This window comes from Oncorhynchus mykiss, chromosome 25, assembly GCF_057628025.1.
Source record: "Oncorhynchus mykiss isolate SJ-2025 chromosome 25, ASM5762802v1, whole genome shotgun sequence".
NCBI lineage: Eukaryota > Metazoa > Chordata > Actinopteri > Salmoniformes > Salmonidae > Oncorhynchus > Oncorhynchus mykiss.
In genome coordinates, this window is record NC_143046.1 from 25,850,056 (window position 1) to 25,876,367 (window position 26,312).

The 26,312-nt window shown below is 39.8% G+C and overlaps 1 protein-coding gene across 2 annotated transcripts; it reads right to left on the bottom strand.

Moving 5' to 3' along the window:
- Window positions 1-4,078: 4,078 nt before the first annotated feature.
- On the bottom strand, window positions 4,079-18,724 carry LOC110504838 (uncharacterized). Of its 2 annotated transcripts, XM_021583685.3 has the most exons (5): window positions 18,319-18,724; window positions 17,542-17,874; window positions 9,082-9,189; window positions 5,012-5,125; window positions 4,079-4,885 (listed from the first exon to the last, which is right to left on the bottom strand). In XM_021583685.3, exons 1-5 carry the CDS (start codon window positions 18,365-18,367, stop codon window positions 4,872-4,874), a joined length of 618 nt encoding a protein of 205 aa, XP_021439360.3. In that variant the 5' UTR covers window positions 18,368-18,724; the 3' UTR covers window positions 4,079-4,871. The 2 variants fall into 2 exon arrangements, with proteins under 2 accessions (XP_021439360.3, XP_021439361.3); XM_021583686.3 differs by lacking the exon at window positions 9,082-9,189 and having other exon boundaries at window positions 18,319-18,577.
- Between the last annotated feature and the right edge of the window lie 7,588 nt (window positions 18,725-26,312).

Here is a 26,312-nt window from a genome sequence, read left to right on the forward strand (position 1 = left end):
GTTTAGATCATTGGTAAAAAAAAAATACTATGCAATCCATTTTAATTCCACTTTGTAAACAATAAAATGTGCAGAAATCCAAGGGGGTTTAGACATTCTATAGGCACTTGTAAGCCAACATGAATGTGGATTTTTCAGTGTTGCCACATGTGCTGTGTCTCAGCATATTGCATTCACCTATTTTAAAGAAATGTTTTTAATTCTTTCACTTTGACATTACGTTTTTTTTGTTTAGATCGTTGACAAAACATTTCAATCAAATCCATTTTAATCTCACTAAGTAATAAAATGTGCAGAAATCCAAGGGGGTGTAACCTACATTAACGTGTATTTTTCAGTGTTGCCACATGTGCTGTGACTCAACATGTTGTTTTCACCTATATTCCACCAATTGTTTCAATCCGACAGTATTTCCAGCCGTTTAAGGAAATGGTTACTAGGTCTAAGGAAGTAGTACGTATGATCTCTACATAATGTTGATGGTTTATCTGGCAGTAATATGGCTACTTTGATCTGCTGCACCTTATTTCATTTGTTTTGTATTTGGTCATTTTAGTAGATAGGGGAGGATAAAATGTGTTATATGTGTTACTTGCCTTCAATGTCCAGTTGTACTCGTCTGGTTCCCAAAAGTAACCCATTGGAATCGTAGATCTCCGCAAGGTATTGCCCAGAATCAGTCCTCTCCACATTGGTTAACCTTAAGGTCCCATTGTTGATAAAGAACTTTGATCTTTTTTCACTCGTTCCCCTAAAGGTCACCTTGTTTCCTTTCAGTGAGAATATCAGTGCGGTACCATCGGTGAGGTTCTTTTTAAACAACAATTCACATCCACTTGCGTTGGTCATCAGCTGGAGATTCAGAGTTCCATTCAGAACCACGGAACACTGGGATGAGTTATGAGTAGCATGACAGGTGGTCACCATATCTGTGGCTGAGGAGAGAGAGAGAGAGAGCTCCATACATAGCTACATCTCATGTGCTACAGTAGAAACGACAACATGATGTACAGAAACTATAGGAACGAAAAACATGTCCAAAAGTAGTATTAGTAAGGAAAAAACAATGAAGGCAATGTGGGCACCAGACAGAAAATGTGCAAAGGGGGGAAAAGTTCATGCAAGTTCTGAAGTTCTGTTCTGACTGGAGATGCACCATTGTCTGCATTCTTGATTTGGAGAAACACTGGGGAAGTGCTTAGGCTCTCGTCGAAGAGAAGTCTGTCCGGCTCAGTAGTGATATTTGGAATTCAAGCGTGAAAAGGTTAATACGACATGTTGATTATTAGAAATGATGAGTGCTTCTCACAGGCACCTTTTCATGTTGTTTATTAAAATACTTTTTCTTCAAAGCATATGGTTTGGTTTCAATACTTCAAAACCAAATGGCAGGTCCAGGTAGTCACAACAATAGTTGGATGTTGAATAAATGTTCAATGATTGGAGAGAATTTGGAGCAGCATTTATTGAATTTTTTTGCGAGCAGCAGTTTTTAGCAGAGCGATGAGCAAGATTTTCGACTGCTCAACTCCGTTCACATACTCTGCTTTTAGGCAAGCAACACTGAGCACCAGCTGTTCCGTAGCAATGTGAGTGAGACCTTTGAAATAGGATAATTATCCTCTTAGGGATCCCTTCACCCCCATTCCCGCCACTGTAAACTTGGTCCAAACATTTCAAACAACTTTCCTATTCCAACTTTAGGTATTTTAAAACGTAAATAATCTATCAAATTTAAGACGGAACATACTGTGTTCAATAGCGGATAGCGCACCAAACATTACAGTCCACTTGGCTCGACACTCAGAAAGGAAAGAGCTACTTCTTCATTACTCAAAAGAAAAACATCAACCAATTTCTACATCTAGTGGAAGCCATAGGAACTGCAAGCATATTTCTATTAAAAAAGGATTATCATAGAAAACTATCAATCAGACCACCATAATCCGTGAACCAAGAACGCTAAGGTAACCTGTCTAAATGATTATCACCCTGTAGCACTGGTCATGGTTCACATCAACACCATTATCCCAGACACCCTGGACGCACTCCAAGTCGCATACCACCACAACAGATCCACAGATGACACAATCTCTATTGCACTCCACACTGCCCTTTCCCACTTGGACAAAAGGAACACCTACGTGAGAATGTTACTCATTGACTACAGCTCAGCATTCAACACCATAGTGCCCTCCAAGCTCATCACTAAACTAAGGACCCATGCACTGAACACCTCCCTCTGCAACTGGATCCTGGACTTCCTGACGGGCCTTCCCAGGTGGTGAGGATAGGCAACAACACATACTCTACGCTGACCCTCAACACAAGGGCCGTGCGTGGGAGCCCACAACTCCAACACCATCATTAAGTTTGTGGTACGGTGGCCTGATCACCGACAACGATGAGACCACCTATAGGTAAGAGATGTGGTAGTGTGGTGCCAGTGCAACGCATGGGGATATGTGGAACATACTCCTCAGCATTAAGTTTCCTGCTTGCGTAGGCTCATTAGCTAGCTTTTGTGGTGGCACGATCGGCTAATACGCTTGAGGGAGGACAGTCAAGTGTGTTGGTGAGGAAAAGGTCCCGAGGTCGCGCCAGGTATGGGCCGATTTGGGAGGAAGTGGTACTCGCTACTTTACTTTCTATTGTTTACATATTTTGTTTCTCTCTGCATTGTTGGGAAGGGTCCGTAAGCATTTCACCGTTAGTCTACACCTGTTGTTTACGAAGCATGTGACGAATACAATTTGATTTTATTTGTGAGGGAGACATTCATTTTAAGAAAGTGTTACAGGTTCATGCTGTATATTTTTCACGAGAAAAATTATTCAAATGCTATTTGTTTCTGTATACTTTGAAAATATATTAATGCCATTGCTAATTCATTTATTTATTTTATTTTTGAAAGCCAATATCATATAAATATGCATTAGAAGTAAATTAATTAATACAATGAAAGCGCAAAGGGCTTTGTGCTTTCTTGAAAAGGTTATCTCGTGGAAATTCTTATGCAGGAGCACTCAAAGTCAATCTTAAATCATGATTCAATCAGACCACCATAGACCCTGTGTCACAAAAGCTAGCTAATATTGTCAGCATGCTGGAGAGGTTCCAACAAACTTAATGCACCATAGTGAATGTCTGTCAGGAGCTATGCTGGGATAGTTATACAGCTATATCTCTCTAAGCTGAGACCTTGAAACCGAGATATATTTCGTTCTCAAAACAAGATCTGGGCATACTGCCAAATTGCAGATACTGATAAGTGAGGATTCATTCAATCAGTCACTTGCATGAACACAGAAATTGGGTTCTAGAAAAGCACAAACATAGAACAAAGAAATTGGTATTTACCAAGCATAAGTATAGCAGGTACTTACATTTTCTCTCCATTCCAGTTTATTATCTATAATCACTCTCTGCCAGGCACTAATCACATCAGACCACAGAAATCGTGATGTGAGATGTGGTCTATGACATTGTGATGTTATTCTGACGACAACTCAGCATTGCCTCTTCATGAAGGAAAGTGTTACAGTACGTGTGATAACATTTTTCAGTGGGCCGATAGAAAAAAAAGTCAGAAAACCCTGCACATTGTCACTTACTTTGTTGTGCTTCAAACAAAAAGTAGTAGATAATGAGAAAATGAGGTCCAGAATATTTCAAAAATAATAGATAATGAGAAATGAGGTCCAGCATGTTTCAAAAGTAGTAGATTTGTCACGCCCTGACCTTAGAGAGCTGTTTTATTTCTCTATTCGGTTAGGTCAGGGTGTGATGTGGGGTGGGCATTCTATGTTTCTTTGTTTCTATGTTCTGGCCGGGTATGGTTCTCAATCAGGGACAGCTGTCTATCGTTGTCTCTGATTGGGAATCATACTTATGTAGCCCTTTTTCCCTCCTTTGATTGTGGGTAGTTATTTTTGTTACTGACACTAATGCCCTGTTAAGCTTCACGGTCGTTTTGTATTGTTTATTGTTTTTGTTGGCGACATTATTCAAATAAAAAAGAAAATGTCCGCTCACCACGCTGTGCTTTGGTCGACTTCCCATGACGACCGTGACAAGATTTCCAATGTTTTAAAAGTTTTTTTGCTTTTATTTTTATGCATTAAAATCACACCATTACATCAAACATGATAAAGTTACAATAACAATGAAAGCATATCTTACAGTTCCCCAATTAAAAAGCCTTTAAACTCTGGAACATTTCTGTTACTGTATACCACAAGCATCAAAAAAATAAACCCTTTAATGCAATCAATACACTGTAATATACACTCCTATTACATTTTAAATTATACTTAACACTAGAAAAGCCTAGAGGGACCCCCTTCAAGCCAATGATGAGTCTTTCAGATGTCAACATTCTAACAGTCTAATACATACATGTGATGTATGCTATTGGTAAAATAATTATTTGTTTGTGCTTAAGAAGGTAATATTAGAATATGAAAAAAATGTATATTTTTAAAAACACAACTTTTTCATTCGTTTATGTAACAGTATGAACAAAAGAAACAGCACTAAAACATTTAAATTCAAGAGTTAAAATCGATTAAATGAACACCATCACATAGATCATTCGCTATTCATTTTGTTAAGGGCAGGTCTGAAGGAACATAATGAAAATAAGAAAATACATGTCAAAAGAATAGAATGGTATTTCTTTGGTTTTAATACATTACTGTGCTTTGAGTTTCAAGATTAAAAGAGTGATAAGCAGTTTTATATCACCATTAGTCATTATTTCATATAAGGTAATCTTAAAGCCTGGTTGATCCCCATAGCAACTCTTAGGACATCAACACCCTCCTCTGAGTCCCACCGTGATCCACCTGAGAGACTTCATATTCTTCTGCTTACTGACCATCATCTGGAGAGAGAGAGAGAGAGAGAGAGAGAGAGGGAGAGAGAGAGAGAGAATTAAGCAGAATAAAATGAGACAACATTTTTTTTAAAGCTAGACCTTAATTGAAAGGTACAATATATGGTTACTGACCTTGCTCTTGAGGACAAGTCTTCTTCTTGTAGAAACAGTAGGATCCCAGACAGATTGCCAGCAGAATGAAGACTTCAGCGAATTGGAAATAAACAAACACATTGAACCCAGGTCCTGTGGAAAAGAGAGACAGATAACACATAAATTAAGAAAGCAACAGTAAACATGTCATCCCCCACAAATGATTCCATCTCTTAGCTAATCCACACCCTGTACTCCATGTAATGCACCAAAGAAAAAACGCCACCTGCTGGAGAAGACATATTTTGGGTCCAGTTATCCCTCTCGCTTCACCTCCTCCTCTCTAGATGTGAATCACAAATTACATTTCAATACTATAGCTCCCACCTTGGGCAAATTGGTATATATTTGTAAATGCTGGATCTCTATGGCACCCAGATCTCTATGGCACCCAAGTTTCGTAAAAATCGGGACATGCTGTCTGAGAAATCACGTGTGACCAACATGCTGATCACACCGCCCACATGTTGAGAGCAAGAGCATTGAAAAATAAACATACAGTACATGTTATCAAATCCTTTTATCTGCTCGTGTGCGTCAACGGCGTCTGCATAGCCAGATGCTAAAATAGAACTTGGTTCTAACCTGGTTCTATTTTAGACACTTGACGCGCTGCAAGTCCCCAGTAGTGGTGCGTGGGTAAAACCACTGGGGAAGCCAAGCTGGAAAAAAGCCCTATTACAACCTTTGTGTTGTGATAATTGGTGTTTGCTCTATAACCTGTTATTTCATATGCCTTGCTACCATGATATATAAGAAGACACAGTGGCAGAATAAATTCAGCAACACATTTGTTTCATCACAAACCGGACAGCAACAACTGTCTGGTGAAGTCCACAAAGCATACAGCATGGTCAAGCAAGTGTTTCAGTTTAATGTTTCAGTTTAGCGCAAACGCTGATTGGCTATTATTTTATACTTTTTTTTACTGAGGGGGGCCAAATATTCGCTGGCTTCCCTTGCATTCAATACTATGGGCGGCAACAATGTCACACTCTTTTTCACCAGACAGCATCAGATAGATGGCCGACACATACAGAGACAGAGGGGCATTGTCACGCTTGCGTGGATGCTTACTCTGGTGAGATACTTTCAGCCTCTTGTGAATTTAAGGAAAATTATGAAACACAGAGAGACGAAATAGTAATTATTTATGTTTTTTCTTGGTAAATTTTTTTTGGGGGGGGGACTGACTTCACTTGGCATCCTTAAATACACGCCACTACAAGTCCCACCTCTACCATCTACTCATTGTTTTTTACCATCATATAGCCGAGTGGGCGATTGAAAGATGAACCAGGTCCACACTCCAGCAGGGGTTGGAAAGTAAATTATTTTCCAATTGTTTCATTCAGAACAGTACCATTATTTTTTTTAGTTCCTTTCAGCTGTTCCGACCCAAAAAAAGTTTAGTTCTGAACCGGTTCGAACCTAAAAACAGTAACGGTTTATATTTTTCCTTTCTGTTCCTTTATAAACCTCTGAAATAATATTTTTTTAACATTTTGCTCAACATTAAATTACTTCACCAATGGATAGAGCAGCTTGCTATGAAGCGGGCAAGCCATGTACATTCATTGGACAGACAAGTGTAGTGTAGAGTGCGAGATGCGACTGACATTTTGTGGATGATGAGAGCCCTGGGAATGAAGCGTTGGGCATCTTGTTGTTATACATTATCTGAATTAGGACCTCAGAAGTATACCTTTGGAGGAGCGGGTTCTATGAAGGAACTTTGATTGTCTTAACTTCAGAGTTGGCTTAACTAACATTGGACTAAAGCTAGGCCTTGATCATAACTCTCAGTTCCATTAAAGTACACATAATGCCACCTAGAGTTTGAGATCTAGAACAGAGCTTGCTAAGTTAACTAGCTAACAAGCTTGTGTGTGCAGGGTGGCAACAGAATTAAAATACAAATACATCTTACCTTTTTGTAGTTAATAAATCCAATATGAAACGTGATAACTATAGTATCCTTAACATTGAAAAAGTGAATCAATTCTTCTCTAATTAAAAATCTCTCTCCCTAATTTCTGAACGAAGCTTGTAACATCAGTAGCTAGAGTAGACTATGCTTCGGAGGGAGGGGAGGGGCAGATAGCCTATACACAAGCACACACTGGCCAAGATTTTCAACTGGCAGGCAGGCAGACACTGGAATAAGTTTCTGAGTGACAAAGTGAGGGTTTGCTGTGTTTTTTGTGGGACTGGAAAACCAATGTTCTCATGCTTTTAAAATAACAGTTATGTTCTGGAACCGTATAGATCACTTGCGTTCTCGGTTCTGGTTCTGTTCCTTTTAAAATATTGTTATTTTGTGGTTTTCGGTTCTGTTCCCTGAACCGGTTCCAACTCCTGCACTCCAGTTCATCTGGTGGCGGTAATGCACCTTAAAGTTGGTTGCCAACCGCCATATACAATCCGGAGAAGAAGAAGAATGAATGACGAGAGATTAATCAAAGAAAACAAACAAAAAAATAATTACTGTAGGATTCCCCCTTTATCTGTGGATTATTTGTCAGAGTAGAGAACACACAACTTTGTGTGTCTCAAAATGGGCCAACATTCTACAAAGACCCAGCTAAAAAAGAACCATATGGATTTCAGGTAAAATAACAACTCAATGTTCATCTGCCAATGTTTCATATTTGTTTCGACCTCTCCCAAAATTAATTTACACTGAACAAGAATATAAATGCAACAATTTCAAAGATTTTACTGAGTTACAGTTCATATGAGGAAATCAGTCAACTGAAACAAATTCATTTGGACCGAAACTATAGATTTCACAAGACTGGGAACACAGATATGCATCTGTAGGGGCATGGATCAGAAAACCAGTCAGTATCGGGTGTGACCACCTCATGCAGCACGACACATCTCCTTCACATAGAGTTGATCAGGCTGTTGATTGTGGCCTGTGAAAGGTTGTCCCACTCCTCTTCAATGGCTGTGCTAAGTTGCTGGATATTGGCAGGAACTGGAACACGCTGTCGTACACATCAATCGAGAGCATCCCAAACATGCTTAATGGGTGACATGTCTGGTAAGTATGCAGGCCGTGGATGAACTGGGACATTTTAGGCTTCCAAGAATTGTGTACAGATCCTTGCAACATGGGGCCGTGCATTATCATGCTGAAACGTCAGGTGATAGCGGCGGTTGAATGGCATGACAATGAACCTCGGGATCTTGTCACGGTTTCTATATGCATTCCAATTGTCATCAATAAAATGCAATTGTGCTCATTGTCCATAGCTTATGCCTGCCCTTACCATAACCCCGCCGCCATCATCGATCACTCTGTTCACAACATTGCCATCAGCAAACTATTCGCCCATACGACGCCAAACACATGGTCTGTGGTTGTGTTGCCAGTTGGACGTACTGCCAAATTCTCTAAAATGACATTGGAGGCAGCTTATGGTAGGGAAATTAACATTCAATTCTCTGGCAACAGCTCTGGTCAGAATGCCAATTGCACACCCTCAAAACTTAGGGCATCTGTGGCATTGTATTGTGTGACAAAGCTTCACATTTTAGAGTGGCCTTTTATTGTACCCAGCACAAGGTGCACCTGTGTAATTATCATGCCGTTTAATCAGCTTCTTGATATGCCACACCTGTCACATGGATGGATAACCTTGGCAAAGGAGAAATGCTTACTAACAGGGATGTTAACAAATTTGTTCACAACATTTGAGAGAAATAAGCTTTTTGTGAAAATTGAACATTTCTGGGATATTTTAGTTCAGCTCATGAAACATGGGACCAACACTTTACATGTTGCATTCATATTTTTGTTCGGACTGAGACCGGTCCACTGTCCCCTCCCCAGTTGGTTGAGTTCACAGTTGGTTTGGGTATTTTAACCTGCGTGTCTGGTGAGCATAGACAAAATCAATATGGGCACCATTGGAGTCAGTTTGGTCATCATGTAATGGACGGACTGAGACCGGTCCCCTGTCCCCTCCCCAATTTCATCTGTGAGGGACAACTAATCAGCAGATGAATAAAATCTGTTAAAATTATTATATCAGACTTACCGGTAGCACCAGCGGTTAGTTGACAGTGGCACTGGTCATTGTCGGTGGCATTCACCCACCCTGATATCTTTGTCCCGGTGGATAAGGTACAGTTAATATATATGAGCCCTGTAGGTAGGCAAAATAAACAGTCACAAACCTGTGTTGAAAAGTGGTGAATCCCATGCTGCTTCTCCTAGGTCTATTGATGATAATGATGATGATGTTGATGATGATGATAATAATCATGTGTAATGTTTTGATAATGTATCTGCTAAACTAAACCAAACCAGAATTGGATTTTGGACCATTACATATTCTATCTTAATATATAAGGGAGATGGACTTGACAGGATATGGTTATGACCATGCAGTGGCAACTTTTAAATGAAGATATTGGTGGGGCACACTCAATTAACAAAACTCATATGCATCGAAACCAGTACACATTGGCTACACACTGAATGTACTAATAACCAATCCCAGAAATGAGTTTAGAGCCACACACAAACGTTATAACATTTGGGTTATGATCAGTTTATGGCTACTTCCCATATCTTTAGCTCTTATTGCACGGAAGACCACGCTAGTTGAGCATAATTTTATAGAGTAAACTAGCTAGCAATCTGCCTGCAATATTGTGACACTGATTGTGTGCCTGTTAATACAAGGTCCCGGTTAACAATATGCAACTTTTTTTTAAACTCTAAAGTTATTCCCTCGCTTCACCTATAAGTATATATATATATATATATATATATATACAGTGCCTTGCGAAAGTATTCGGCCCCCTTGAACTTTGCGACCTTTTGCCACATTTCAGGCTTCAAACATAAAGATATAAAACTGTATTTTTTTGTGAAGAATCAACAACAAGTGGGACACAATCATGAAGTGGAACGACATTTATTGGATATTTCAAACTTTTTTAACAAATCAAAAACTGAAAAATTGGGCGTGCAAAATTATTCAGCCCCTTTACTTTCAGTGCAGCAAACTCTCTCCAGAAGTTCAGTGAGGATCTCTGAATGATCCAATGTTGACCTAAATGACTAATGATGATAAATACAATCCACCTGTGTGTAATCAAGTCTCCGTATAAATGCACCTGCACTGTGATAGTCTCAGAGGACCGTTAAAAGCGCAGAGAGCATCATGAAGAACAAGGAACACACCAGGCAGGTCCGAGATACTGTTGTGAAGAAGTTTAAAGCCGGATTTGGATACAAAAAGATTTCCCAAGCTTTAAATATCCCAAGGAGCACTGTGCAAGCGATAATATTGAAATGGAAGGAGTATCAGACCACTGCAAATCTACCAAGACCTGGCCGTCCCTCTAAACTTTCAGCTCATTCAAGGAGAAGACTGATCAGAGATGCAGCCAAGAGGCCCATGATCACTCTGGATGAACTGCAGAGATCTACAGCTGAGGTGGGAGACTCTGTCCATAGGACAACAATCAGTCGTATATTGCACAAATCTGGCCTTTAGGGAAGAGTGGCAAGAAGAAAGCCATTTCTTAAAGATATCCATAAAAAGTGTCGTTTAAAGTTTGCCACAAGACACCTGGGAGACACACCAAACATGTGGAAGAAGGTGCTCTGGTCAGACAAAACCAAAATTGAACTTTTTGGCAACAATGCAAAAAGTTATGTTTGGCGTAAAAGCAACACAGCTGAACACACCATCCCCACTGTCAAACATGGTGGTGGCAGCATCATGGTTTGGGCCTGCTTTTCTTCAGCAGGGACAGGGAAGATGGTTAAAATTGATGGGAAGATGGATGGAGCCAAATACAGGACCATTCTGGAAGAAAACCTGATGGAGTCTGCAAAAGACCTGAGACTGGGACGGAGATTTGTCTTCCAACAAGACAATGATCCAAAACATAAAGCAAAATCTACAATGGAATGGTTCAAAAATAAACATATCCAGGTGTTAGAATGGCCAAGTCAAAGTCCAGACCTGAATCCAATCGAGAATCTGTGGAAAGAACTGAAAACTGCTGTTCACAAATGCTCTCCATCCAACCTCACTGAGCTCGAGCTGTTTCGTAAGGAGGAATGGGAAAAAAATTCAGTCTCTCGATGTGAAAACTGATAGAGACATACCCCAAGCGACTTACAGCTGTAATCGCAGCAAAAGGTGGCGCTACAAAGTATTAACTTAAGGGGGCTGAATAATTTTGCACGCCCAATTTTTCAGTTTTTGATTTGTTAAAAAAGTTTGAAATATCCAATAAATGTCGTTCCACTTCATGATTGTGTCCCACTTGTTGTTGATTCTTCACAAAAAAATACAGTTTTATATCTTTATGTTTGAAGCCTGAAATGTGGCAAAAGGTCGCAAAGTTCAAGGGGGCCGAATACTTTCGCAAGGCACTGTATAGGCATTATGGCCAGTATGTGAATATAATATTTAGTATATCTGTAGAATACGTAAGATAGAATAGTACATATACAGTAGTAGTTTAATGGATGGCCGTGTGGTCCTCCCACTACTTGGGAAACCATACAGTCTATTAGGCTACTGATTAAATAAATGATGATGAACTTCACATAGTGGTAAAAGTACACGGTGATGAGCTTGATGCTGCTATCCAGTAAATATCCAGGGTCTTATTATGGTGACATGATCATCGATGCTTAGCTGCCATTTGACAAATAAAAACATACTAGCTCTTATTCAGATACCTGCACCGTATCTGCCAGCTGTTGGCTAGAGTGCACCTGCCAAGACCAGAATAGGCTTATTTGCTATTTAACGCAACAGTTTTTGTGACAAAACTATTGGTGAGTTTAAAATGCAATGGAAACAGATTGAAATTTAGATTTTTATTCGGTACATGAAAACTTAAGCAAAAAGTAAATTGTGTGTGCACTACGTCATCAAGCACTGATTTTTATCCGCAACAAGTCAGTTTTGTGGAAACACCACTGGTGGGAAAATGTCACACATATTAGAATTTTCACGTGAAAATCTGTCAACACTTGGATTGAAATCTAGCTAACGACACTTATTCAGAAAAGTATTTGTTATAAAATTGGACTGTAGACAAGCTTTTGTCATTATTTCAGAGGCTCAATTAAAAACAATGTCTATCAAAACACTATAAAGCAGGGGGTTGATGAAAAAAAATACTCAGTATGTACTCCACCAAACTCTAATAGTGTAACAACTGGAAAACAAATGTGTCAGCATTTCAGGTCCATCACTGCAGAAAGTACACTTGACATCAATGTATGTAAACCTTGACACCATTGTGTTGGAGAGGTATATATTGTGCAGAATCTTTAGGTGCACCTATTTTATCTTATAGAAATGCAACACGTAAAGGGACAAAGCCAAGCCTTTCACCATTGAAGGTCTGATAGTTGTTTAATTACAAAAGGATTTCCCTGTTTCCTTGTTCTTTTGCTATAAAAAGTATTATTTTATGTGTTTATTTGTACACTTGGGACTTTGATATCAATACCATTAATACATAGACTGGGTACTATTCTAAGAATACCTTGAAAATGTGACTTTTCATTAGCTGGGAGATACCTGAGTGAATAGCATTAACCACAGAACAATATTCTTTGTGTGTAACTAGGGCAGGCTTTGACTCTGAACACTAGAACCCCATAGGCTAATGGCCACTAACATTTGATTTAGTAAATTTAAAAAATCAGCCCCCCCAAAAAGCTATAAAAAAAAGCAAAGCTCATTTGTCATAATTTTTTAATCACAAACAGAAAAGTATTTAGAGCCTTTTCCCCACCCCTGTTCCTACCTACAGCCAAGACAAAATGCTGTAGGACAGGTGCTAATGCGTCTCTCTCCTCACTGAATTAACAACGAATGGGCGATAATTGTGCACCTTCACAATTGTACTTAAATTAGGCCTAACTGAATGATAAGGAGGGTGAAGAGGTTGATTTAATTTCGAACAACAATAGTGTAATGATGAGTTTGTGCTGTATCTACAGTGGGGCAAAAAAGTATTTAGTCAGCCACCAATTGTGCAAGTTCTCCCACTTAAAAAGATGAGAGAGGCCTGTAATTTTCATCATAGGTACACTTCAACTATGACAGACAAAATGAGAAAAAAATTCCAGAAAATCACATTGTAGGATTTTTAATGAATTTATTTGCAAATTATGGTGGAAAATAATTATTTGTTCAATAACAAAAGTTTATCTCAATACTTTGTTATATACCCTTTGTTGGCACTGACAGAGGTCAGAAAGTCTTCACAAGGTTTTCACACACTGTTGCTGGTATTTTGGCCCATTCCTCCATGCATATCTCCTCTAGAACAGTGATGTTTTGGGGCTGTTGCTGGGCAACACGGACTTTCAACTCCCTCCAAAGATTTTCTATGGGGTTGAGATCTGGAGACTGGCTAGGCCACTCCAGGACCTTGAAATGCTTCTTACGAAGCCACTCCTTCGTTGCCCGGGCGGTGTGTTTGGGATCATTGTCATGCTGAAAGAACCAGCCACGTTTCATCTTCAATGCCCTTGCTGATGGAAGGAGGTTTTCACTCAAAATCTCACGATACATGGCCCCATTCATTCTTTCCTTTACACGGATCAGTCGTCCTGGTCCCTTTGCAGAAAAACAACCCCAAAGCATGATGTTTCCACCCCCATGCTTCACAGTAGGTATGGTGTTCTTTGGATGTAACTCAGCATTCTTGAGTTGAGATTTTACCAAAAAGTTATATTTTGGTTTCATCTGATCATATGACATTCTCCCAATCTTCTTCTGGATCATCCAAATGCTCTCTAGCAAACTTCAGACGGGCCTGGACATGTACTGGCTTAAGCAGGGGGACGTGTCTGGCACTGCAGGATTTGAGTCCCTGGCGGCGTAGTGTGTTACTGATGGTAGGCTTTGTTACTTTGGTCCCAGCTCTCTGCAGGTCATTCACTAGGTCCCCCCGTGTGGTTCTGGGATTTTTGCTTATCGTTCTTGTGATCATTTTGACCCCACGGGGTGAGATCTTGCGTGGAGCCCCAGATCGAGGGAGATTATCAGTGGTCTTGTATGTCTTCCATTTCCTAATAATTGCTCCCACAGTTGATTTCTTCAAACCAATCTGCTTACCTATTGCAGATTCAGTCTTCCCAGCCTGGTGCAGGTCTACAATTTTGTTTCTGGTGTCCTTTGACAGCTCTTTGGTCTTGGCCATAGTGGAGTTTGGAGTGTGACTGTTTGAGGTTGTGGACAGGTGACTTTTATACTGATAACAAGTTCAAACAGGTGCCATTAATACAGGTAATGAGTGGAGGACAGAGAAGTCTCTTAAAGAAGAAGTTACAGGTCTGTGAGAGCCAGAAATCTTGCTTGTTTGTAGGTGACCAAATACTTGTTTTCCACCATAATTTGCAAATAAATTCATTCAAAATCCTACAATGTGATTTTCTGGAATTATTTTCTGTCATAGTTGAAGTGTACCTATAATGAAAATTACAGGCCTCTCTCATATTTTTAAGTGGCTGACTAAATACTTTTTTGCCCCACTGTATTTATCAGTGTTGGCGATCATGTTAAATATTTGACCGCGTACCTTTTTACTTTGTAAAAATAACCTGTTTTGGGACTGTTTTATTTACTGTAGCTCTATTACTAATCACACGTATTTTAAGGGAACCAAAAAACGCTACATGTTGCAGGAGGCCTTTCGAATAATGCTAAACATATCATTGACTCTGTCCACGTTGATGAGCGGGAAACAAACGATGCCTGCACATCGAAACTACACCTAAACTATACCAAAACTAATTTCACATATAATACGAGTTATAGATTTAATTGACAATAATCTGATGAGTGACAATATTAGGCCTATCAGTTGTCAAATTGTACATGAAGAGATTGGCACATCTTGTAATTGACAGATGCAGGGATATGCATGTAAAATATTTTGATTGCTATATTGCATCTGAAAGAGTATATTGAGCAGTTTCTATGACACTAACCAATATTTCTTTGTGCAATTAATCATTGACAATTGTTTATCCGCGGGTGATTTTCTTTAGGAATACAGCAAATCATTTCACCAGTTATTATTATTATCCTCTTTTTCGTTTCTTTGTCAAAGTAACCTGTAACTGGACTTTATTACTATAACTATTACTAATCGAATCTACAAATAAAGTTGGTCAAATGGACTACAATTATGTTTTAATGTAAAGGAAACTAAAACAGGCTATATGCGGATGTATTTTCTAGGACTTTGTAGAATTGTTCAAAACATATCCTTGACTCTGGCTAAACAAATAACTATTGTTGTTATTTTTTTTATTGATATATTCCCATGAATGTTTATTCATGCAACCTCTTGGAACTACCCATCCCAGGATCCGGGAGAATTGTCATCACCTCCACTAATTAGCATAGCGCAACGGTCAAAAAATATTACTAGAAAATATTCATATTCATTAAATCACAAGTGAAATATAGTGAAACACAGCTTAGCCTTTTGTTAATCACCCTGTCATCTCACATTTTGAAATGATGCTTTACAGCCAAAGCAAGACAAGCGTTTGTGTAAGTTTATCGATAGCCTAGCATAGCATTATGTCCAGCTAGCAGCAGGAAGCTTGGTCACAAAAATCAGAAAAGCAATCAAATTAACCGTTTACCTTTGATGATCTTCGGATGTTTTCACTGACGAGACTCCCAGTTAGACAGCAAATGTTCCTTTTGTTCCATAAAGATTATTTTTATACCCAAAATACCTTTGTTTGTTGGTCACGTTATGTTGAGAAATCCACCGGAAATAGCGGTCACGACAACGGCGAAAAAAAATCCAAATTATATCCATAATATCGACAGAAACATGGCAAACGTTTTTTATAATCAAACCTCAAGGTGTTTTTCAAATATCTATTCGATAATATATCAACCTGGACAATTTACTTTTCAGTAGGAGCGAGAGGAAAAATTACTACCTCTGTCTTTTAAGCTAGAATCACTCTGAGAGCCCTCAGCTGGCTCATTCTTCAACATAAAGGTGTGAAACTACGTCAAAATGCTGTAGACACCTTAGGGCATACGTAGAAAAGGGAATCTGGTTGATATCCCTTTCAATGGCCAATAGGGGTGCATAGGAACACAACGGTTTCAAAATAAGAGGCACTTCCTGATTGGATTTTCCTCAGGGTTTCGCCTGCAATATCAGTTCTGTTATACTCACAGACAATATTTTGACAGTTTTGGAAACTTTAGACTGTTTTCTATCCTAAGCTGTCAATTATATGCACATTCTAGCATCTGGTCCTGAGAAATAGGCGGTTTACTTTGGGAACGTTATTTTTCCAAAAATAAAAATAGTGCCCCCTAGTTTCAAGAGGTTTCCTTTACAATATATTTATCAAGTATTTATTTATCAAGCATTGTTGATATGCATCTGAAGCATATGCTAAAGTAGATTCCCCCAACGTTCTCTAGGGGGTGCTGATAGGCTGAAAGGCCAGGCGGTTCCAGTGTGAATTACTTCATAACTTAACATTTGGCCACCACTATCAAACATGTCACCTACAAAGATTATGTTTTTCTCTGTCCAATTTTGCCTTCATAAATAGAACCATTACAAAAATTGATGTTTTGCTGGCTAGCTCTCCCAGCTGTTGCTGCAATGAAGTAGGGTCCCCATGAGTAACAGCACCCTGAGCCAATCATGCTCTCTGTCTGCCCCTCCACCACAGGAAGAACAGAGTGAGGCTGAAACAGCTGCATTTTGGAGCTGCCTGACTCAATACAAATTTACCAAAAACAATACAATGGGAAAGCAACCACTTATGCTTTATATGAACACATTGTTTAAATTAAATTAAATTGTTTGCTAACAGATATGATATATTGCTGTGACATGAAATAATAGAATCGCATGCAAATCACCTGCACTTGCTGCATATCCGCTGTGACCATGGTGATTTCAATATTGTTTGTTTAAATCGATCAAAAGTAGAGGACTTTCAGGACCATGCACTGTCTTGTTGCACTGCAGTTAATCAGGAGATGAAGGCGTTGTCATGGTATAGCTGACCCCGATCCTTTCAGATTCATTTAGGATTTTAGACAAATATGACGAAGTTGACCAAAACTCTGGACACATATTTTTTTAGGAATCACAGTTTTGAGAGAAATATTATTTTAAGTCAGAAAGGGCTATTGCAGGAAACTACATGAGCTCCTTTAACAGTTATTATACATTTTCGCAAGTTTCGCAAACACTTTTTGGGGGAGTTTGAAATTGTGGACCTTTGCTCTAGACAAGGGCATTTCCTGGCACAGAGCCCAACATGGAAATGAATAATATTGCAAATATTTTACCTTTTAAAATTCCCTAAATGTATTTTTTGGGCTCAAATAATGAAAACGATTAAAAAAGAAACGTTTCCCTGCCAGACAAGGATTGCCCCAACTTTCAAGTATCCCTATACAGTCATGTAGCTATATTTTTTTTAAAGAGGGTTAGCTATTTACCTTCAATGAACAGGTGTAGTCTTCTGGTGGCCAATGAACTTCCATTAGAATGAAATGTTTCTAAGAGGTATTCATCAGAATCCGTCCTTTCTGTGTTATCCATCCTAAATGTCTTGTTGTTCATGAAGAACTCTGATCTAGCTTTAATGGAGTCAGCGATGATCATTTTGTTTCTTCTCATTCGGAGTATCTCTGTAGTTACACCAGTGGGATCTTTTTTAAATGTGAGTTCAGATACTGTGGTATCAGTCAGCTGGAGATAGACAGTTCCTCCCAGAGCTCCATAACACTGACATCCATCCTCTCTAGCATCACAGGAGGAGATCAACATGCCTGAGGACAAAGTTGAACATTGTGTCACAATTCTGACACAACTGATATAAGTGGATAAAGTGAAAATATGTTACTGTCATAAGTATGACTGAACTGGAGTGGTTTCTTGTCATTGAATTGTCTGACACTGAGTTGCCAATAACTTCAAAGATGACTTATACAATGAGTGGGATACAGCAGAAAACAGTATCGAAAGGAACAATCAGATGGAGCCGTCTCAGGTTTGGCATATCTTTTATCAATATATTTTCCAGACACCAATTATGCTGTTGCAATGATAAGGACACACAAGCAATCAACAGTTCTACTCAGATATGGTTGTAATGGAAAACCTCTCTATAACTCTCTTCTTCCCTCCTGTCGCCATATAGCCATAGTCTCCACAGTCTGAAAATAGTAGGCTCTTGCATAATGAGCTACGACACAAATAAAGACATAACTTACCATGAGACACTCCTGCGATCATCACCAACAATCCAAAAACAGCCTCCATGTCTCTCTCTTCACTCCCTAATTCAATTAACTGACTTCAAATGAGCCCCAAAAAGACGTTTCCGTTACTTTTGTCCACAAGTCTGGCTATGCAAGTCAAACTGAGAAGAATCTGCAACTGAAACCTCTCTTGATGTGTTGTCTTCCTCGTTCTAGAATTAACAGTTCTTATCCAGCAGTTCTTACATTAGCTAGCCCCCCTTTCTCTGACAAAAGGGTGCGGAAACACAAGGTTGTTATTTAACTTCCTTACTTTGATAAAACAATGACACATTTGTCTCTAGACAATAAGTCTTCACATTTAGTTATCAAATCCAGAGAAAATATTATCATATTCAGAAACGCAATAGGGGAGACTGGGGAACAAAGTAACACGAGGAACAAAGTAACAACACAGTAACTCAGATTAGAAATTACTTAGAAAACTGTTACTCAATCTGTTAATGCTTGGTTAGTGTATCTACATAACTAGGACATTTTGCTTGAATCCATAAATAATGATTTTTTTATTAACAATGAATATTGTAAATAAATAAATGTTTGCCTCCTCTCTTTCTTGATTATTGACCTCAAGGTCATTCCCCATGTGTCTAATCATATATCAGTTTTACAGTGGAACATTCCCCATGTGTCTAATCATATATCAGTTTTACAGTGGAACATTCCCCATGTGTCTATTCATATATCAGTTTTACAGTGGAACATTCCCCATGTGTCTATTCATATATCAGTTTTACAGTGGAACATTCCCCATGTGTCTAATCATATATCAGTTTTACAGTGGAACATTCCCCATGTGTCTAATCATATATCAGTTTTACAGTGGAACATTCCCCATGTGTCTATTCATATATCAGTTTTACAGTGGAACATTCCCCATGTGTCTATTCATATATCAGTTTTACAGTGGAACATTCCCCATGTGTCTAATCATATATCAGTTTTACAGTGGAACATTCCCCATGTGTCTATTCATATATCAGTTTTACAGTGGAACATTCCCCATGTGTCTATTCATATATCAGTTTTACAGTGGAACATTCCCCATGTGTCTATTCATATATCAGTTTTACAGTGGAACATTCCCCATGTGTCTATTCATATATCAGTTTTACAGTGGAACATTCCCCATGCATCTAATCATATATCAGTTTTACAGTGGAACATTCCCCATGCATCTAATCATATATCAGTTTTACAGTTTAACATTCCCCATGTATCTAATCACATATCAGTTTTACAGTGGAACATTCCCCATGTATCTAATCATATATCAGTTTTACAGTGGAACATTCCCCATGTGTCTAATCATATATCAGTTTTACAGTTTAACATTCCCCATGTATCTAATCACATATCAGTTTTACAGTGGAACATTCCCCATGTGTCTAATCATATATCAGTTTTACAGTTTAACATTCCCCATGTGTCTATTCATATATCAGTTTTACAGTGGAACATTCCCCATGTATCTAATCACATATCAGTTTTACAGTGGAACATTCCCCATGTATCTAATCACATATCAGTTTTACAGTGGAACATTCCCCATGTGTCTAATCATATATCAGTTTTACAGTTTAACATTCCCCATGTGTCTATTCATATATCAGTTTTACAGTGGAACATTCCCCATGTATCTAATCACATATCAGTTTTACAGTGGAACATTCCCCATGTGTCTAATCATATATCAGTTTTACAGTGGAACATTCCCCATGTATCTAATCACATATCAGTTTTACAGTGGAACATTCCCCATGTATCTAATCATATATCAGTTTTACAGTGGAACATTCCCCATGTATCTAATCACATATCAGTTTTACAGTGGAACATTCCCCATGTATCTAATCACATATCAGTTTTACAGTGGAACATTCCCCATGTATCTAATCACATATCAGTTTTACAGTGGAACATTCCCCATGTATCTAATCATATATCAGTTTTACAGTTTAACATTCCCCATGTATCTAATCACATATCAGTTTTACAGTGGAACATTCCCCATGTATCTAATCATATATCAGTTTTACAGTGGAACATTCCCCATGTGTCTAATCATATATCAGTTTTACAGTTTAACATTCCCCATGTGTCTAATCATATATCAGTTTTACAGTGGAACATTCCCCATGTGTCTAATCATATATCAGTTTTACAGTGGAACATTCCCCATGTGTCTAATCATATATCAGTTTTACAGTGGAACATTCCCCATGTGTCTAATCATATATCAGTTTTACAGTGGAACATTCCCCATGTGTCTAATCACATATCAGTTTTACAGTGGAACATTCCCCATGTGTCTAATCATATATCAGTTTTACAGTTTAACATTCCCCATGTATCTAATCACATATCAGTTTTACAGTGGAACATTCCCCATGTATCTAATCATATATCAGTTTTACAGTGGAACATTCCCCATGTGTCTAATCATATATCAGTTTTACAGTTTAACATTCCCCATGTATCTAATCATATATCAGTTTTACAGTGGAACATTCCCCATGTGTCTAATCATATATCAGTTTTACAGTGGAACATTCCCCATGTGTCTAATCATATATCAGTTTTACAGTGGAACATTCCCCATGTGTCTAATCATATATCAGTTTTACAGTGGAACATTCCCCATGTGTCTAATCATATATCAGTTTTACAGTGGAACATTCCCCATGTATCTAATCACATATCAGTTTTACAGTGGAACATTCCCCATGTGTCTAATCATATATCAGTTTTACAGTGGAACATTCCCCATGTGTCTAATCATATATCAGTTTTACAGTGGAACATTCCCCATGTATCTAATCATATATCAGTTTTACAGTGGAACATTCCCCATATGTCTAATCATATATCAGTTTTACAGTGGAACATTCCCCATATGTCTAATCATATATCAGTTTTACAGTGGAACATTCCCCATGTGTCTAATCATATATCAGTTTTACAGTGGAACATTCCCCATGTGTCTAATCATATATCAGTTTTACAGTGGAACATTCCCCATGTATCTAATCATATATCAGTTTTACAGTGGAACATTCCCCATGTGTCTAATCATATATCAGTTTTACAGTGGAACATTCCCCATGTGTCTAATCATATATCAGTTTTACAGTGGAACATTCCCCATGTGTCTAATCATATATCAGTTTTACAGTGGAACATTCCCCATGTGTCTAATCATATATCAGTTTTACAGTGGAACATTCCCCATGTATCTAATCATATATCAGTTTTACAGTGGAACATTCCCCATGTGTCTAATCATATATCAGTTTTACAGTGGAACATTCCCCATGTATCTAATCATATATCAGTTTTACAGTTTAACATTCCCCATGTATCTAATCATATATCAGTTTTACAGTGGAACATTCCCCATGTGTCTAATCATATATCAGTTTTACAGTTTAACATTCCCCATGTATCTAATCATATATCAGTTTTACAGTGGAACATTCCCCATGTGTCTAATCATATATCAGTTTTACAGTGAAACATTCCCCATGTGTCTAATCATATATCAGTTTTACAGTGGAACATTCCCCATGTATCTAATCATATATCAGTTTTACAGTGGAACATTCCCCATGTGTCTAATCATATATCAGTTTTACAGTGGAACATTCCCCATATGTCTAATCACATATCAGTTTTACAGTGGAACATTCCCCATGTGTCTAATCATATATCAGTTTTACAGTGGAACATTCCCCATGTGTCTATTCATATATCAGTTTTACAGTGGAACATTCCCCATGTATCTAATCATATATCAGTTTTACAGTGGAACATTCCCCATGTATCTAATCATATATCAGTTTTACAGTGGAACATTCCCCATGTGTCTAATCATATATCAGTTTTACAGTGGAACATTCCCCATGTATCTAATCATATATCAGTTTTACAGTTTAACATTCCCCATGTATCTAATCTTCTAATCTTCCTTCGGAAAGTATTCAGACCCTGTGACACCTTTGGCCGTGATTACAACCGAGAGTCTTCTTGGGTATGATGCTACAAGCTTGGCACACCAGTATTTGGGCAGTTTCTCCCCAATCTTCGCTGCAGATCCTCCCAAACACGGTCAGGTTGGATGAGGAGCATTGCTGCACAGCTATATTCAGGTCTCTCCAGGCGTGTTTGATCAGGTTCAAGTCCGGGCGCTAGCTGAGCCACTCAAGGACATTCAGAGACTTGACCCAAAGCCACTCCTGCGCTGTATTGGCTGTTTGCGCAGGGTTGTTGTCCTGTTGGAAGGTGAACCTTCGCCCCAGTCCTGATCCAGAACTCTTTTAAAACATGTTTCTGAAGTACACTGTATCTTTTAGTTGTGTGTGACGAAGTGAATATCACACCATGTAGTATGGGGCAGCACACACATTTAAAGTTCAAAGCAACAACAACATAGTTGTTAGGTTGAAAAACATCTTCATATAAAAATATATTACATTCATATTTATTAGCAAGTTAAAATGCAGTCATTCATCTGTTATCCTGACGAAAGGTTTTGTTCATTCTGTTGCCTCAACGAGCATCTACCTGTTTTATATTGTAAGGATTGTGCTAGATGTAATGACTCTATGGTTGCTGCAGAGTCCATACATCTTATTGCCAGGGTTACAAATTCAAGCACTGTGAATGATGTGATTCAAATCCTCTCTCCAGAACATAATTACATAAGTGAGCCCACTTGCAACAACACTTTGGTAGAACAAACATGCAGAGTAGCAGTATTTTATGCAATAAAGGAATAAGGGAAATCTAAACAAGTTTGGGTTTCTTGAAAAGGGCATTTTCTCTCCATTGCAGTTTCTTGTCAATAACCACTCTCTGCTTGGCCTACTAAAGAGCGCACAACCTATCTCATCTCAGTTATAAGTTACCACAAGTTTGATCATTCTGAAGGCTGAGATCAATTTAGTTCTGGTCTGAAAATATGAGATGGGTGAAATCAGTTATTTGACACAATCAGATCCTAGTCTCTCAAGCCAGACGGCTTACTTCTGCAATCTTTGAATCAGTTGCCTACAGGCTTAGAATCAGGGACGGACTACCACATTTTCGGCCACGGGGGAAATCAACTAACTTCCTGCATTTCAACATGTTGCAATGGGGACAGTGATTTTTTGTTGTTGTTTTATAGCTCACCTCACGCTTTTGTTCACACTCTGCCATGAGGATGACAGAAAATGTTGCAGTTTTAAAGCAATTTTTTTGCAACTCTACACGTTGCTATCAATTGCTATCTGGGGGTCCCTCGACCTCCAGGGGGCCCCAACCAACGTGCCCTGCGTACCCCATTCGGTAATCCAGCCTTAATTACAATGCTCCAAGGTCGGGATATCCAAGACTAGTCAGATCCTAGGTGAACACACATCTGTACTGTAGCCTCATTGATAGTAACATTATGGTTGTGTAACGGTTTTCTTCCGTCGAAGGAGAGGAGGACCAAAATGCAGCGTGGTTGGAGTTCAACATGTTTAATCAAGACCATACACGAGAACACTACAAAATACAAAACAACAAATGTGAAATCCGAAACAGTCCTATCTGGTGCAATGACACAAAGACAGAAGACAACCACCCACAAAGTACGCCGACCTAGGATTGGCAACCCTACTAAATGGCCCCACTGGACTGAGCGGCAGCTCGGGACTGAGGCGCAGCTCGGGACTGAGGGGCAGATCGGGACTGAGGGGCAGCTCCGGACTGAGGGGCAGCCCCGGACTGAGGGGCAGCTCCTGGCTGGTTGACGGCTCTGGCAGCTCCTGGCTGACTGGCGGCTTTGGCGGATCCTGGCTGACTGGCGGCTCTGGCGAATCCTGGCGGATCCTGGCTGACTGGCGGCTCTGGCGGCTCCTGGCTGACTGGCGGTTCTGGCGGCTCCTGGCTGACTGGCGGCTCCTGGCTGACTGGCGGCTCCTGGCAGACTGGTGATCCTGGCAGACTGGCGGCTCTGGCGGCTCCTGGCAGACTGGCGGCTCTGGTGGCTACTGGGAGACTGGCGGCTCTGGCGGCTCCTGGCAGACTGGCGGCTCCTGGCAGACTGGCGGCTCTGGCGGCTCCTGGCAGACTGGCTGCTCCTTGCAGACTGACGGCTCTGGCGGCTCAGGACAGGCGGGAGACTCTAGCGGCCCTGGAGAGGCGGGTGACTCGAGCGGCCCTGGAGAGACGGGAGACTCTAGCGTCCCTGGAGAGACGGGAGACTCTAGCGGCCCTGGAGAGACGGGAGACTCTAGCGGCCCTGGAGAGACGGGAGACTCTAGCGGCCCTGGAGAGACGGGAGACTCTAGCGGCTCTGGAGAGACGGGAGACTCTAGCAGCTCTGGAGAGATGAGGCGCACTGTAGGCCTGGTGCGTGGTGCCGGCACTGGTGGTACTGGGCCGAAGACACGCACCTCAGGTCTCCTACCTGGCTTCGCCATACTCCCTGTGTGCCTCCCCCCAATCCCTGGTCCTATCACACTTAGAGTACTGTCCAGTTATATGGTCAATCCCTGGTCCTATCACACTTAGAGTACTGTCCAGTTATATGGTCATCTGCAGCAAAGAAAGATATTAAAAAAATCTCCAAATGGCTCAAAACATGTCTGCCAGATTCTCTTCATTGCTCTAACCGTATGAATATTATCCAAATGCATCAAAATCTCTCATGGCTTCACGTTAAAAACAAATTACTATATAGTCTTCTGAGTTTTCCTTAGGAATGTCATATTTTTCAAAAAACCACAGTATTTTTCAGTCCAATTAGGACATATTAGCAACACGCATAACCACGCATAACCAGACAGGCAAATTCAGGGGAGCTAAAACAACTCAAGCCAAGGACAAATCACCTTAAATCGACAGTTTTATATAGAGCCATAGCTGAATGGAACCTTTTACCAATCCATATTTCTCAGACAAAAGTAATTCCACATTCAAGAAAAGTAAAAAAAAAAATAATGTGATAGACCATATGACTGGACAGCAAATAGAAAGTATCACCTGAATATGTTTCCTGTCAGGTATTTTAATAATCTGTATTGTCTATTTGTTGAATGTTTGTGAAGTCTTGATTGTGATTGTTTGTAATGTCTTGCTAATTGGTGTTGGATCCCAGGATGATTAGCTAGCGTTATGGCGTTAGCTAATGGGGATCCTAATAAAATTTACTGGGAGGAGACTACCAGCTGAACCTGACCCCAAGATGAGCACCATCGGTAGACCTGGTCCTAGATAGAGGAGAGTTAACATGGTGGAGAGATGAGTACCATCGTTAGACCTGGTCCTAGGTAGAGGAGAGTTAACATGGTGGAGAGATGAGCACCATCGGTAGACCTGGTCCTAGGTAGAGGAGAGTTAACATGGTGGAGAGATGAGTACCATCGTTAGACCTGGTCCTAGGTAGAGGAGAGTTAACATGGTGGAGAGATGAGTACCATCGTTAGACCTGGTCCTAGGTAGAGGAGAGGTAACATGGTGGAGAGATGAGCACCATCGTTAGACCTGGTCCTAGGTAGAGGAGAGTTAACATGGTGGAGAGATGAGCACCATCGTTAGACCTGGTCCTAGGTAGAGGAGAGTTAATATGGTGGAGAGATGAGCACCATCGTTAGACTTGGTCCTAGGTAGAGGAGAGTTAACATGGTGGAGAGATGAGCACCATCGTTAGACCTGGTCTTAGGTAGAGGAGAGTTAACATGGTGGAGAGATGAGCACCATCGGTAGACCTGGTCCTAGGTAGAGGAGAGTTAACATGGTGGAGAGATGAGCACCATCGGTAGACCTGGTCCTAGGTAGAGGAGAGTTAACATGGTGGAGAGATGAGCACCATCGTTAGACCTGGTCCTAGGTAGAGGAGAGTTAACATGGTGGAGAGATGAGCACCATCGGTAGACCTGGTCCTAGGTAGAGGAGAGTTAACATGGTGGAGAGATGAG

Coding starts and splice junctions, on each gene's coding strand:
- LOC110504838 (XM_021583685.3), bottom strand. CDS start 18,367: ATGGAGGCTGTTTTTGGATTGTTGGTGATGATCGCAGGAGTGTCTCAT. Junction 9,190..17,541: donor ACTACACCTGTTCATTGAAG/GTAAATAGCTAA, acceptor GCCTACCTACAG/GGCTCATATATATTAACTGT. Junction 5,126..9,081: donor ACTAACCGCTGGTGCTACCG/GTAAGTCTGATA, acceptor TCTTTTCCACAG/GACCTGGGTTCAATGTGTTT.